We start from the raw sequence: 16,398 nt of genomic DNA, 5'->3' as shown, positions 1-16,398 counted from the left end.
TTGTCATAAATGGAACAGAAATGGCACTATTAGAAATCACTAAAAATTACTCTGCCCCCTAAAGCTCTCCAATGTTTCTATAGGCCTTATTTTCAGATAGACATGCATCAACTAAATGAATATGCTACTGTGTAACATCTCCATCTATAAGGGCTGCATTTGGAACTATTGAATGGAAAACGAATTTTGCAAAATATCTTAATTTCAGTTAGTTAAGACTTAAAAAGGAGGCCAACCACAATCTCACTCAAGGGTTTTCATCCCATTTTCCGCAAGTCCAATTTTTAGATACTTCTGAAACTAACCTGATGCTTGCTACTGTTGTCCGTCTGCAGCAGTGCAGCATGGTTTGCAACCTTCCGTAAGATTGTCAGGTAACTGAAGCACAGTGATTTAACTGTTTCACCATGAGCATTTACCTACAAAAAAAAAGTTAATGCAAACAAATACTCCTGAAAATAAACAATAATCTAAAATAAATGCTATTCTTACAAGGTATAATGCATTAGCAATTCTAGGTAGTACAATAATTGATTCCAAAGATATGCATACTGCATTTCTAACAAAGATGCAGCAAGGCTTTTTTTTTCCCCCCTCAGCTTTGTGATCCTATTAATAGAAAACATCTTTTCAAAAAGAAAAAAACACCACAGCTATGTTCATAGTTTGTTAAACATTTCAGATAGCGTGATACCTTGAGAAACTGCTAAGAGAACCAAGAATTACTCAGGAGACAAAAAGACAGTAACTCTACAACTGATTCAATTGTAAATCAAACCAGAGCTGTTTGAATGACTTCTTATCCTATGACTGCTAACTTTACTTTTTTCTACAGCAAAAATGTATAAAGTTTTATAAACATCTCAAGTAACATAACTCACACAACTTTAAACATTCAACAACGTAGCAGCAGCAACAGCATCAGCTATTTTTCTGGTTGTGGTTGGCTGATTTGACCAATATTTGTTTTCCTTTCCCTTCTCAAGTTACTAAATTTCATGGTTAACTTTAGAATAAGACAGTCTGTAAGAGCACTTAAGTATCTGCAGACCTGCCTACTGCCATTTGTGAATCAAGTTCAACGGCGTTTTACTTTTTCTAAGAAACGTTACAAGACATAGAAGTCTGCAAAGAACAAATGCTAGTATCCTTGGCATATTAAACAGGCTGATAGAGGTATTGTTTTCAAAGAAAGATGCAGAAGACTTAATAAACTACATCACCTGTAATGAAAAAAACAAAACAAAACACTACTCAAGGATCAAAACAGGCCAGAAGGAAAATAGGGAGAAGCAAGCATGAGACATACGCTTCTAAATGTTTAAAAGACGTGCTTAATCTGAGCTTTCTGAGCAATGCAGGCAAAACAAATACAAAGCTATTAATCAAGATTAATCAAGTGTTGGCTTCAGGGAGACCTCATTGCGGTCTTCCAGTACTTGAAGGGAGCCTATAAACAGGAGGGGGAGCGACTGTTTACAGGAATTAATAGTGACAGGATGAGGGGGAATGGTTTTAAACTAAGAGAGGGGAGATTTAGGTTAGATATTAGGAGGAAATTTTTCACTGTGAGGGTGGTGAGGCACTGGAACAGGTTTCCCAGAGAAGCTGTGGATGCCCCATCCCTGGAGGCATTCAAGGCCAGGCTGGATGGGGCCCTGGGCAGCCTGCTCTAGTGGTTGGCAACCCTGCCCACAGCAGGGGGGTTGAAACTAGATGATCTTTAAGGCCCTTTTCAACCCAGGCCATTCGATGATTCTATGATTAAAGAAGTCCAGAGAAGATACAAGGAATTTGCAAAGCTGTTACTAGTGAACAAATTTCTGGTTGTGCTCCATGGCTACTGTCACAGTTCTCCCTTCAATAAAGCAAAGCAAAGCACATGTTTAGCAGCACAGGACACAATCGAACTGCAGTTATAACACAAGCAAAGCCCACACAACCTGCTGGGTCCAGGATGTCTCTGATTTACAGCTTCTGCACACACCACCTGAGGTGTTTGGGAGCAGCATGCCCAACACATTAACTAAACATCCCAATGCAATACTCTTGCCAAGATCAACTATATCACAGGTGCACTTATTAATGCAACACATCCAGAATTTACTGCATAATTAACCACCTGCTGAGGGCATGCAAAGCAGCTTTGCTGTAATCCCAAAGTGCCTAACTCCATCAAGCTTGTCATGCAGCCACCCAAATTTCCAGTCAGGGTTTCCCAGAGAGAAAACCCGAAAAAATATGCTCCAAAATCCAAACAGTGCAAGTTCTTACTTTGTAACAACAGTTCTTCCTTTTACGGCCACTGTTGCAGCTACAGGGCTCTCCTCCTCGTAATACTAAACTTACATCCTCTGTCTCTAGCACAGCCTGGTACACTGCTTTCTGGAATTCAGTCAGGGAACAGTACACCATCTGCCAAAGAGAGAGCCCCAAAACCACAATTATGTGCAGCATACAATCAAAAGCAAAAGAACACTGCATCAAAAAACATAACACACAGAACACTGAAAATAAAGTAGAAACCAAGAATATATTTGCTCAAATAGTTATCAGAAATTATTCTACCTCCAAACAAAAAATCTTGACACCAAAATAGCTTGAAATTGTAGCCAACATGTATGCATACTTATTTTATCTTCTCTCAAAATTCTACAGAGTATCAATGTCAAGCTACAAGAACCTGCTGTTAGGTTTCTATAAACCTTTCAGTATGACTTTTGTGGAGGTACAGGAGGAGAAGGGAAAAGTGAGATAAATAAATGCATAATTGTAATTATGGATTCCCTTCTGCTTTGTCAGTTGCTTAACTTGCCCTTTCTTTCCTCTTTTTAGGCTCTAGCTGTTGTAGGGCACTACCACAGGCAGGATAAACAGAATAAGCAATGAGAAAGCAAGGATCTACACAGTGCTATGGCCAAAACTCTTATCCCTCTTCTTAGAGACCATGGGTGGCATCTCCATGACATCTTTAGTCTTAAGCAGCAGGAGACAGAAATCCCAAGATCATTCCTCAACCTAGGCCACCCACACAGTAGCAGCACCATGCTGAGCTATAATAATACAGCAGTAACTTGAACATATACTCACATTAACAACAGAATGAATAGAACCTGCTAGATTTAGAAAAGCGATTGACTGACATTTGTGTTAATCTTTCCTTCAGAGGACAGTTCAGATGACATTATTATACACTAAGGATGAAGAATAAGTATCAAATTTTGAAAACAAAAGTAGCTGCAAACTGATGTATTTGTCTACTTAGAAGGAAAGCACAAATATATGTAATAAGAATTTATGAGAACTCTTAGCTATAGTCATAAAGTACTATCACTTCATGTAATGTTTACAATAGCGTTAGACAAACAGGATTACAGACCTATCAACAATCAGTTTTAGGTTTGGAGGTTTTCTTTTATTTAGTGACGTAAAATGAGGGAGTTAAATATTAAAAGCATACTGTTCCATGCACAAAGTGTCAAGCTGCAAATTCATAAGTCTTACACAGAATTTCAAGAGATTTACATATATTACATTGGGTTTGCCCAGATAAATACAAAAGTGCACATAGAACAGATGTGTAAATCACGTGTCAGAAGTCTAGCTGAGCACTTTCATGCTTGATTAACTCTATTTCAACATGCAATCATAGTAATTATGTGAACAAAGCACATTACACGTGTGCATTTTTTCCAAGGCTCTGTATTCTTCTTAAATTCATAAGCTCAAAATAAACCATAAACTACTACAGGGATGATTAAAGAGAGAAAACACACACAAACAAAAGAGATACATTCATTAGCATCACGTTTGAAATGTGCAGGCACTCTTACTCTGTCTTCCTTTTTTGGCAACTGATCACTGATAAGCGCTTTGGTACGTCTCAGAAACCAGCCAGACATTTTTCCTGCTAGCTTCACCATGGCCTTACGACCTGTTGCTAGCTCTCTTTTAGTTGCAGTGTGCCTCTGACCATGCTCCACTGGATCAGAAAATTTCTTCTTGAAATGTACTCTGCTACCCAAAAGTCCTGGTACAGCCCTATTAAAAAATAAAAGGGAGTGGGGGGTGTGTGAAGGAATAACGGCATTTTCTTTACTCCAAGGCAGTCTATCCTTTTCCATTGATTAAAAGCACACCATAAATTGTTTCTGGTTAACAGCAAGAGATCTTAAAATAACAATCACTCAAGAAGTGAATAAAAATTGTGTATATAAATAGAAACACATACTACTTCCAGACAAACCATTTTTTCATTTACTTTGTGATCCTCAAACATTAAGGGATTCCCCTTAGGAAGAGGGTTGTTATCTCCAGAGAACTGAAAGCTCAGCAAACTAACAGAAGTCAGAAGCGTACAGAACCTCTAAACTACAAGGCTGCTCTGGTTCAGGAGCCTAAATTGGAAGCTAGGTAGTCACGTTCTAAATTCTTACTGCTTTTATTAAAATCAGGTTATGCAGATATTACAATTTACTAAATGAAATCTTAAGAAACCTAATAGCAAAAAGAATTTAGTATTCATTGGCAGCACTACGTACTGGAACAATCTATTAACAAGATCAGCATAGTTTTAACAGACCAGATGCAATGTTAAGCTTACTATTGAAGTTATTTCTTTCCTGATATTTCAATTCAGTCTGTATATCCTTATATTTAAGGTATGTTCGCTTTGTTCCTTCTCTGTAAAGCATCCCCAGAAAGTCTTCTATGTTCAGATTTACATACAGGGTTATTCCCACCCCTCCCTCTCCATTAAAAGATTTCCTGGACAAGACTGTTGCTTTGCAAATATGTGCACTTGTGCCTTGTCAAAAACAGCAAAATATTACTACTTTCATCTTCCAAGTCAGAATGACCCGCACATATTGGACAGAGTAAAGGCACAACATTGTTCAAAGTTGTGTAATGATTCTCTATCTACTCTGTGGAGGACAGAAGAAGAAATCCCTCCTTAGAAAAGAAAGGTAAACATAGGGGAAAAAAAAAATAATTTTAACTGCTTCACAAATTTCCCAAAGAAGCCAGACAAGAGGAGCTCAGAATGCACTAAATAATTGCATAACTCATACCAGGAGCCCACCTCCATAGATGTATTGGAAAAAACATACTTACATTCTCACAAAACATTGAGGGTTTGGGGGAGGGGGTGGGGGGGGGTTTTGGGGGTGGGGGGGCGGGGGGGAGTAGGCGGCAGGGCATTGTGCTTTCTTGGTTTTTTTTGACACAGATGGGTCCAAATCACCTAGCTCTACCCCAGTTCCACTCCATGGTCAACACATACAGGTGTTTAACCACAAAAAAGTTTTATTTACCAGTCCATAACACACCAAAGTTCCTTCATATTGTTTTGAAGAATGGTTCCAGTAAGACCTATGCGAACAGGACATTTTAATGACTTCATGGTTTGAGTTATTTGAGCCTTTGGATTCTTGATTCTATGTGCTTCATCCACTATCACAGCAGACCATTCTACACTGCAGATCAACAAGAAATATTTTGTTAACTTAAACTACTTATCCCATCATCCCACATACACATAAAAAGTGAAGTCAGCCACACATCCAGCTGTGATTATTATAAGACACTATTAACTTTTGATTTTCCTGTTTTACGTTGTATTATACTACTCAGTTTCCTAATATTCTGCTGTTTAGTAAATTCAGTTGCCATAGTTGAACATAATGGCTAAACTACATAGCCAAATAAATGAATTAATGTTAACTGTATGAAACGCTTTCTGTGACTATGAGCGGCTTTCAATCTCTGACGCAATCAGTCCAGCACATCTCACCAGAACTAATTCCATTCATAAGTTAGATTTAGTAAAATTAAATAAATCTCTGAAGGTATTGAAACACGCTTAACACAGGTATGCTTAATTTTCCAAACAAACCTATCCAGTGTAACTAGAAGTAGACTGAAAGCACTTCAAACTGCATGGTTTCCTAGATGAAAGCATCAACCAACTTCTTTAATATCTATATGATACCAATATGGCAAGGAGTTTTAATACTTTGTCATTTGTGACTAGGAGGAACATACCTAGAAGCAAGGAGCAAAAGATATTTTACAGCCAGTTCAAGCATAAATCTTGGAGGTAGAATGACCTGCATACTGCAACATAATTTAAGTCATCAAGTCCCTAGGAAGAGATTTATTAACTTCATGAGATCGCTTTATACATATGAATGAATATTTCAGAACAGAATCATATCCACTTTGATTAAACTTCAAGCAGCAAAAAGCTGAAGCAAACATGTTTAGAAGGAAACCTCCTTAGAAGATTTAGTTCACTAATTGGAAGGCTGATCTTGTAGTATATTTGATGTCTGATAAATACATTAATTCATACCCGAGTTCCTTACATTCCTAAGATCTGCTAAAAATTGGAGTTTCTGAAAGAAGCCTAAGAGATGAGCATATGCTAGCTCTTTCAACATAATCTCTTGTTATGCTGATTCACATGTAAAACTGAGACTATGTATTCTTAACAGTGATAATCAATTATTTAAGACAAATTTTTGGGGCAAATCCATCATTCTAGCTAAGCAAGATACATAGCCTCTTCCAGTGTGACAATCATAGGCCCATCCAGTCACGTGCTCTCCAGAAAGAGTTTGGTAAATCTGTACGCTGAAGCAGTCACACATCAGATCTGCTCTGCACACGTCCCTATCTCCTGAACACTGTCTATTCAATGTCCAAGCCTAAAGAGTTCCTCAGAAAGACAACTGCTAACACAACTCCTTTAGTCTTCTCCTATCTGCACTTCTTTTTCAGACCCAGGCAAAGAGATAGATGGCGATTTGATTGTTTTAGTGATGGCTGTCCAGACCACTAGGACACTCTCTAGAGCCTGGACCTTTCCCAACACCTAAAATGACAAGACCTGAAGATCCACTGACAACACCAGCTGCTAAGGGCAGGTTGCTACTACTAGCTATGCAGGCAACTGGTACCCTACTTCCAAGATGACATAAGAGAAGGACCAGTAGGATCAGATGAGAGTCTAAATGCTCCTGAACATAGCCAAAGGAGAGGCAAAACTCCTAGTCTGAAAACGCAGACATCTATAGAGCAAATAAAGTAGGATTTCTAATACAGTCCACTGTCAAGAAGACCTTGATTCTGCTAAGGCCATCAGGTATTTAAAACTATACACACACGTACATCTTATATCTCAAATTTTCTAGGACTCAATAATTTCACCAAGCTGGTGAAAAGTGCCAATAACAAGGAAAATACCTTTTGAACGTTTGCTAAAAATTCCAGTTTTTTTTTTCTCCTTACACTGTACTGAAAGAAATATCTTCTGCATAGCTTTTAGCTACCACCGGTTTTCAGGCAGGTAATTCCTGCATCTTTTAGAGAACGCTTAATGAACAGGTTAACAGCAAAGACCAGCTTTACAAAAACTATTCAAACACTTACTTCTCCCAAGCATCCCACTATAAAAACAGTATAGGATAAACTCCCTAAAGATAGTTAAATGGGATTCTCCTCTTCAGCACAGTGTGTCACTGGATTTAACAGTAAATACTTTACCCAGAAAGAATAAGTACTTGCAAAGAACAATGCAAAATTAGACAGTTAAAAATTCTGTGTGTAGAAAAATACATTAAAATAATTACCTGTTAAATTCATCCAAATATAGGCGAAGTATCTCATACGTTGTAAGGGCAACTTCACATTTCCCCTGCTTGATGCGTATCAAGTCATCATCTTTTTTATTGCCATGTAAGACAGAGACCTTGAAGTACCCCCATGTGTCTAACTCATCCCTCCAGTTGTACAGCACTGAAAGAGGGGCCACTATAAGGAAAGTCTGAAAACAAATAAATGTTATAGCATTACTGGAAAAACTACAACCTAGCACTTTCTCAATTAAAGAAAGTCAAAATCTTGAGCTTGATTCTACTGCTTTGAACAGTTTGAACTGCTTAATTCTGTCACTTCAAAGCATAGTATAGCAAATATCTGAAGAGCCAATATAAACTCAGAAGAAATCAGTTTACTCAGGACATGTATATAGCAAAGAAGAAAAATACTGTAATACTAAAAAAAAATAAATACCTAAGTAGTGCTACTTTCTCAAATTATACTCTAATAACTGCAATAAGACATGAGATAATATCACTCTACTTTGTTACACCATCTGCATCTATATACTGCAAAATGTTTTACAGATGGAGAAAACAAAAGGACGAAGAGGGTAAGCAGCTTCCTCCAATCCACAAATCTAGTCATCATACAACTTCAAAACAGAAACATCTGAGATGGGTTTAAAAATTTAAGACAGCTCATACAACTCATTTAACATCATAGTGATGTGATAAAATCAGTGAGGCGGGAAGGGACCTCAGGAAGTTTCTAGTCAAACTTTCTGGTGAAAGCAGGGGCAACACTGAATTGAGACCAGATCATTTAGGGCCTTCCCAACTCCGGCCTTCAAAACCCACCAAGGATAGCCGTATACAACCTCTCTCTGTGACCTGTTCCACTACTTAATTGTCCTCAAAGTGATATTCTTCTCTTATTCTCAGTCAGAAGCATTCCTGGTTTTTTCATACGAAGCGCTATTCCTCCACTTCTTCCTCTCTGCCTGTATTTCCTGAAGAACCTGTATCCACTATTCACAGAGCTATTGTCATATAAACAATTCTGCCAGTCAAATATTCAATTATTCCCATAAAATACAAACAGCAATGCAAAACAAAAATTCCATGGGTCCTGCGATTGGTAAAATTAAAACGATCTTCAGATTTCTCTCATTCACACAGAACTTTTACATGTATCTTTATCTGCTGTAACTCTATGTGATTACCTAGGCTATCAGTCAGACTTACTTCTGACATTATGATAGTTATTCAATAAAACATGCTAGGTCACAAGAATATTAGCAATACATTTTCCAAATATATGCATGTATCTTAATTATTTAAGTATACTGTTACAAATATACACACATGCTTTTTGTACTTTAGAAACACAATCACACAAAACTATGTTTCTACCCACTGACATGGGCCTTTCAAAGTACTCTAGCTACAATTCTCATCCAATATTTCCAAATGTTTTGTGTTAGTGCAGATCAACAGTATTAACAGATTAGACAGTAAGAGTTAGAATATGCATTATGACAGTCTGGAAAACTGAAGGCTTCCCTAACACTACTATGAAGGACAAGAACCCCTGATCTACCTATGTAGCTGAATTTTAAAAATGAATATACATAAACTCCTAAAGCAAACAAACAAACAAAAAAATCCAAGTATTGCCTTTTCCCAAAATCCTTAAGCTTGTATCATGAAAAGCTGTACCTTCTTGGGATTACACTTTGATTCTTTTTTCATTGTCCTCAGTAAAAATTCTGGCATATTATTTTCAATATCTTCACGTGTTCCTTTTTTGTGCAACACTGCAGCCAAAAATGAAATAACCTTGAGAAAGAAAACAACTCTCAGTGATTGTGTACAAAAATGCAAACACAAATTGAGTGAGTTCCACTGAAAATAAGCACTTAGGACAAAATCCTGGATGGGATATAGTAAGGTGGTTTGGGGGAAGGGGGGATTGCATTTTTTGTTTGGAGTTTTTGTTTGTTTTAAAATAGGAACACCTTCCCTTGAAGAATCCTGAATTCATTATAAGAGCAATCAATTGCTCTATTTTACTTTTTCATCCTCTACGTGGAAAAGTCCCAGAACTACAGAAGAGACTCTGAATGAGTCGGGAAAAATTAGAGTTGAGACATGCCTTGCAATTCTCCTCCATTTTCAGAGTGACACTTGAACCTTGGATGAGAAAACAGAAGGAAGAGATACTTGCTAATTAAACCCCAACACTATCTGCAAAAGGAAGAAGAGGTTTGAACTAGAGGTTAGATTTTTACTAATATGTTGTTTTCCATATGTTCCATTCCTTCCAGCTCCTATTGTTAACTTCAAAACTAGTTCTTTGTGTTGTTTTTGGGCTATATTCTCTCATCTGCCTCAAAGCAGTCAAGGTGATTTCCCATTGATGATGAGAAAACACTTATGGTAACACATCACAGAAAAGACAAACATCCCAGCATAGGCTATTCCAAGTGGCTCCCACGGTAATCCAAAACAGGAAGAAGGCACAGACATACCATCCAGAACATGCAAATCCATAACAATCACTTGGGATAAATGGTATCCATGGGGCCAAGCAACAGCAAAGACCATATGCACCAGAGAGGTGCCCTTCTTTTGAAAACTCCACAGGCCCCCTTTACTCAGAGCAGCCAGCTCCAGCAGCTTCCTTTTGCAGCTGCTACACAGCTGCTCATAGCAAGGCAGGGGTAAAGCTGTCAGCTGTTGATTTCCAAAAAAAGAGGAAATTTCCAGAGCTTTCATGGGAAGGGGATGAGCCACCCAGGAGTACAGAAGTGCAAGAAAAATACCTGAGAGGAATAAAGGTACATATGGAGAAGAGAGATGACACCTAACGCATAGGAGGCCACAAAGTGAGGAAGAGACATGCAGAAGAAAGAAAAAAAAAAAAAAAAAAAAAAGATACATATTTCATATAAACGGAGGCTCAGAGGAACTGCAAGTTTGCACAGGTCATTTAATTTTTTTCTTTTTAATCCTTTTGAGAATATTCAACTGAACATAAGATCACCATGTTTATTCCAGCTCCTCCATTTCTGGAAGAATTCTGCATCACAAATTTGTAACAAAAGCAAAGGCTGTAAAAGGCAACTCTGTTGAGAAACCTCTGGCTCTTCCAGATAAAGCAAGAAGCAATCGAAAGGGCTCAATAGGAAACTAACTGCAATCACATTAAGAAACAATACTCTACTTGCCTCCACCTCAACTTCAGCTTGAAATGAAAGAGCCTTACAGTCACGTCAATTTAAGGAAAAATCAGTTCAGAAGTACAAAGAACATTAAAATGCCAAAGTTTTCTAGAAAGTCTGTCTCATAGATCATTCAATAATACAGAAACAATAAGGTTCAGTCAACTGACAACCGTAAGACAAGTTTTCTCTAAGACTAAATGAGTTACTTCATGAAGTTTAACTAACACTTGCTCTTTCGTACATATTAACTTTTTCTAAACAAGTGAAATTCTCTGTTACTTTATATCCACTGAACTGCCTTCCCATACAGAACGTGAAGAACACAAACAAGGGTTTTTTTTAATAAATAATACACAAGATATTCTTCAAAACTTCTACCTTTCTTCTGCAAACAACACTACGATTAAAAGAAATAACCATCAGATGTGAATTTCACACAGGAACACACTGTCACTTGTGTGATAAATGTAACCAGGTCACTAGAAAATCAACTATAAGATTCAAAAAATACAAGAGATGCAAGGAAGACAAATAATTTTTTTTCCCCCATCACTTACTACTATCTTGTATAGATGCTTCTTAGTATATGAAGTCAGATTATGTGCAGTTCTAAGTAGAAACAAACTTCCATAACCACCAAGTTCTTAAACTGACATGGACAAGAACCATGGCCAAGATTAGGTAAAAGGCAAGGTAAATGGATGCAGTTTAGTTTTAATAAACATCTTGTAACAGACCATCAGCAGCTACACAAATCCATGATGCACCTCTAAAGTGTATCCAGAGAAGTTTTGCCAGTTCAGTTTACTCACTCCTCTTGTCAAATTTGCTACAGAACAATACTTCTTTGCACTGACAGGTGTCTGTTGACATTCTCCTAAATGTAAGGGCAACAGACACTACAGCCAGTATTTGTCAGTGAAGGAATGAGTTTACATTTGATACGTGGAGGGAGAAAAGCGAGGGGGACAAAGACTAGCCACCATAGGATTCAAGCTGCTAACTTAAAACCATGCAGATTAAAGAGAATTTTCAACATAAAAATACCCTAATTTTAGTAAAATAAATAAATCATTTGGGCCACACTGATTCAAAGCATAATGGAAAAATACAGCTATACTTTGTCCTTTCATCAACCCAAGCTGTATTTCCAAAAGAGTGATAAAGATAACATGGAACATCTAAGCACTTTTTCCAGAGATGGGAGTAAATGTGTCTGCCACTCCTCATTCCCACTATAGTCAAACTATTTGTTTTCAGGAAAAAAGACAAGACATTTAGAAGACCTACAGTCAGATAAGGGCTGTAAGTACTTTTACCATACTCCAGTGCAAACTACTTTCATGGTGCACAGGTAGCAATCCTCAAAATACATTCAACATAAAATGAATACTAACATTTTAACTACCATAATTAGCCATGCTTACACTAAGAGGGGGCACACCCCTGTTTCGTGGCCTGACAGGAGTGAATCTTAAATCAGAAATGGCTCTAAGCGCTGTCCTTGACCAGCACGTCCTGCCTCCTCCAACTTCACAATAGCAAAGGAAGCTTAATTGTGGTGGCTCTTGTAAATACATTTTTTTTTTAAATATTTACAACTCACAGAAAACACACTGTCAAAAGAATTATCTATTCTTTCACTGTAACAATCAAAAGGAATACCTGTATTGTCTTTCCAAGGCCCATATCATCTCCAAGAATACATCCCCTTTTATTAGCATAGTGTCCATACAGAAATTGGGCTCCTTCTCTTTGATAATCACGCAGGTATCTGTTAATTGTATACGGGATAAAATCACCATTGTCAGACAACTTAAAAGCAGCTGCGGGAGACGGAAGATTTCGATCAGGAAAATATGGCTTTTCCAGATCACCATCATCAAATATTAAGCTTTTCCAGGGTCCTCTACTGGCTTTGACTCTACAAAGTTTAGTTATTAGTATTTTCCTTTCTTCAGACTCCAAGAAGGATACAACAGCAAACAATTTTCCATTCTTGTCCTTTTCAATAGACAATATTGTTCCTTCAAGAAGTTTCCCATTTTCAAGACAAGGGGCAAGGCACTTCTCCCCAATACGCCAATTACCTATTAAAAAAACAAACACACACAGTGATAAACTGGCCATATGTACAAAGTATTTAATTTTGTCACACTAATAAAACATTTGATATAAATTTATTTGACAAAATGCATACAATTAAGATAAAAGATTCTACTGAACGTAGTACTAGAATGAGGATACCTGTTACTGTTTAGAATGAAATCCTGAGCTAGACATAAAATTATAGTCTGCTTAAAAGCTGCTATTTTACAAATAACTGAAAGTCTATATGAAAAAAATCTGCTCTAAAAGCCAAATTCTGATAACATTAAGTTGCTAAACAGTGGCTTCACACAGGCAAACACTGATATGCTGATGCCTGCAGGTTTAGTGTCCGATTAAGAGACCACATAATCTGTGGTCACAAGGCCTTCTGTATTAGACACTTCTGATCTACCTGAATCTAGTACTGCAGTGTTAGTACAGTGTTCTATAATCACAACCACGTATGAAAACATCACCTTTCTCCTAACAAAGTCTGGAACAGGTAAAAGAAAACCTTATGTTTAGAAACAACAGTTAAGAACATACAGTAGCATATCATTTCCCTATATTGCTCATAGAAGTGGCTAACTACTCAGCAAACTGCTTTCATAGCTGTCAAGTCTGGAACTTCTCAAGTTTGTTCCTCTATGTATTCTCAGCCTTAATACAGCATAGCAAATATTAATAACAGAGATGATTGAACTGCTTAATTTTCATCTAATTTTTATGTTTCTTGCACAAAGATGATTTTTAAATGGTATGTATGCTGCTAACAGAGAAAGATAAGAACAGCAGTGCATCATGGTCCAAAGAAACCACATTGTACTGACAACAAAAAGCCCAACAAAATGCCTCTACTACAAAAAATCAAGGCCTTCATTATTCTTAGTAAAAAGAGAAAGACATCGTAAATAACGGTTGCACACAAAGTTTTCCAAATCTGAACTAAGGAATTTTGTCCCTTTGAGTTTGCGGAAACAACTTCCAACCTTCCCCTGCTCAGCCATCCCAAAACAAGAAAGGGATACAGGATTAACTTCAGGAGTTTTACTGGTTCTTATCTATTTGTTGGAATAAGTTCTGCTATTTCTGAGAAAGACATTATCAGTAGCAGTGAGAAGCACCTACGATTTTTATGGGAAGGAGCAAGTCAGAGAGAATCTTGCATCAGAGCAAGTATTCGTACTTCATACCTACAACCAGTTGTAGTACAGTCTTCTGGGTACCTCAACCCAGTTACTTTTCAGAGACAAGGAAAGGAAAAGAAGAACTCCTGAAGGCAAAAAACTCCACCTTCCCCCATATTTATGTCTCAGTACAAAAAATTTATGGAGAAGATAGGTTCTTCTCACCAGTTCCTGAGCTCCTGGAAGTGTACACTCATAGGACTATTCCCCACAATGTATTAGTTAGATTGGCAATAACTATACTTCATACTTTAAATTACTTACACTAAAAGAAAAACAAAAACACCCATGTAGCGAACCATTCTGCAACCAGCACTGGCCGTAAGTTGACATCCAGGTAACAATAAGAATAGCACTAGCACATGGAATACCTTTCTCTAAAACTCTTCAGCCTTAAAGTATTGTTTCAGCTACAAATATTTCCCGGGCCAGGTGTGGTTTGTCTGTTTATCAAACCCCTGATGACCTCTATTTTTCAAGTAGCTCCATTCCCCCTTCAACACATGCATATTTCTTGATTCAGCATCTTCTGACTACAAATTTTGCAGGTCTGCTCTCTAACACCCATCAAGCTTTTGCCTTCTATGAACTTGGAACCCACAATCTGGTACCCCTGCTCATGGCAGGGGGTCAGAACTTGATGATCTTTAAGGTCCGTTCCAACCCAAACCATTCTATGGTTCTATGATTCTAACCTAAGCTGATGGCCCATTAGTTCTTATATCAACAAGGTCATGAACCACAGCCTCTCCATTAGACTCATCATTTTGCAGACCTCTTTCATAACATCCCTCATCCTCCCTGCTTGAGAAGTTCAGTCCCACACTCTGTGACCTGTACATAAGCTGCTCCATACCTTCAGCCATTCCCACTTATCTTAAGAGACTTGAAGCTTAAAGTACCTTTTTGACGCAAAGGGTGAAGTACAGACAATATATTCAACAAATCATATGTAACTCATCTCTTAAAGCTTAAGGCATTTGTACTGTCTCACACATGGTCATACTCATATCGATGCAAAAAAAAATATGCTTATGAACTTCCAGTAGCATCTAGGTCTTTGAGCAATTTCTCAAAATCAAGAAGCAAGACTGAACAAGTGAAACCAGCTATATACAGCACTGACAAATATGCAAAACAAAGTTTAAAATAAGATAGGATTTCCATAATTGCTGTCTCTTACAGTAATATCTGAAGTGACATGCAACATTAGTTTAAAGACTCTCAAGTTAAAACCATGATTTAAAAACAAAGGCACTGTCATCTTAACTAAGCATTTACTTGAGTTTAATGGGTTGCATATGAGTTGTCAGAATTAGAGTTCCAGGTGCAAAGTAGAATATATCACATTGAGCAACAGTTTCAGTATTATCAAATTCCAAACCTAGTGAGAAACAAGGAACAGAATGAGAAAAAGGGGAAAAAAAAGAAAAACAAAAAGTAAGGCAATGGTATTTAGGGCACTATTGCTACAAAACCCCAGAAGATAATGCTGTACAAGTCGAAGCAAGAATTGCTAGTTTAACTAGCCTGATTCACTAACTTCGTGGTTTTTGAAGCAGAACTATAATGTATGTAGAGCAGTATCTTTAAAAATGAAGAAAAATTATCCAGTATGGCTTCCTAGCATTGGTACTGCACACTTGCCATCAGTGAAGAAAGCTGATGTTCACAATGCTTGCATATACTTACCCCTTTTACCACAGCTGAACAAAATGTGCCATTATATATATCAACTACACTAAATCATGCTCATAATAGCCTACTGTCACACACTAGCCCCTTTCAACTACTCCTCTACAAAAAAAAAAAAAAAGGGCAAAATTATCATGAATGCTTTACAACTATTGAGGTCTGACCACTCAATGCAGAGCGCAAAGGGGTTTTTACACTCCAGTAAACGGCTGTCAAAGCAAAATTCAAGGATACTCTAAAGTAAAAGCATTGTTAAATTGTAAAGCTTAACTCTAAAGCTGGTAAACAAAACAGGCTAAAAAACCCCAGTACATTCTCTTCCAAAAGATATCACGGCAGGATGTTCCAAGTCCTCTTAACCACTTCGCGTTTCCATTTGTTGCAAGAAACAAACCTAAAATGTACGCTTCTGATAAACAGAACCCATTCTAATAGAGTTTTCTCTCTTAATATTTCTAAAACACATATACCACCATGCTTCTTGCATTCAAACGCCTCAGCTCTCACGTCGAGAGAGGCCTGACAGCACGGAGACGCGGACAAGGGTGCTGCCAGCAAGCCCCCGGGAGCCAGCCGCCCCGCAGCCGCGCTCCC

At 37.6% G+C, this 16,398-nt stretch overlaps 1 protein-coding gene across 1 annotated transcript; it reads right to left on the bottom strand.

The window, feature by feature from the left end:
* Positions 1-305: 305 nt before the first annotated feature.
* Positions 306-14,975, bottom strand: ERCC6L2 (excision repair cross-complementation group 6-like 2; the record flags this gene model as incomplete). The annotated part of the gene is made up of 8 exons (XM_010082162.1): positions 14,966-14,975; positions 12,497-12,921; positions 9,324-9,443; positions 7,635-7,828; positions 5,316-5,477; positions 3,834-4,041; positions 2,275-2,415; positions 306-419 (listed from the first exon to the last, which is right to left on the bottom strand). Coding segments are annotated over exons 1-8 (1,374 nt in total), but the record flags the coding sequence as incomplete, so codon positions are not given.
* Positions 14,976-16,398: the final 1,423 nt, after the last annotated feature.

Source organism: Pterocles gutturalis, unplaced genomic scaffold, assembly GCF_000699245.1.
Source record: "Pterocles gutturalis isolate BGI_N339 unplaced genomic scaffold, ASM69924v1 scaffold16969, whole genome shotgun sequence".
NCBI lineage: Eukaryota > Metazoa > Chordata > Aves > Pterocliformes > Pteroclidae > Pterocles > Pterocles gutturalis.
This window is presented reverse-complemented; position numbering and strand designations above follow the sequence as displayed.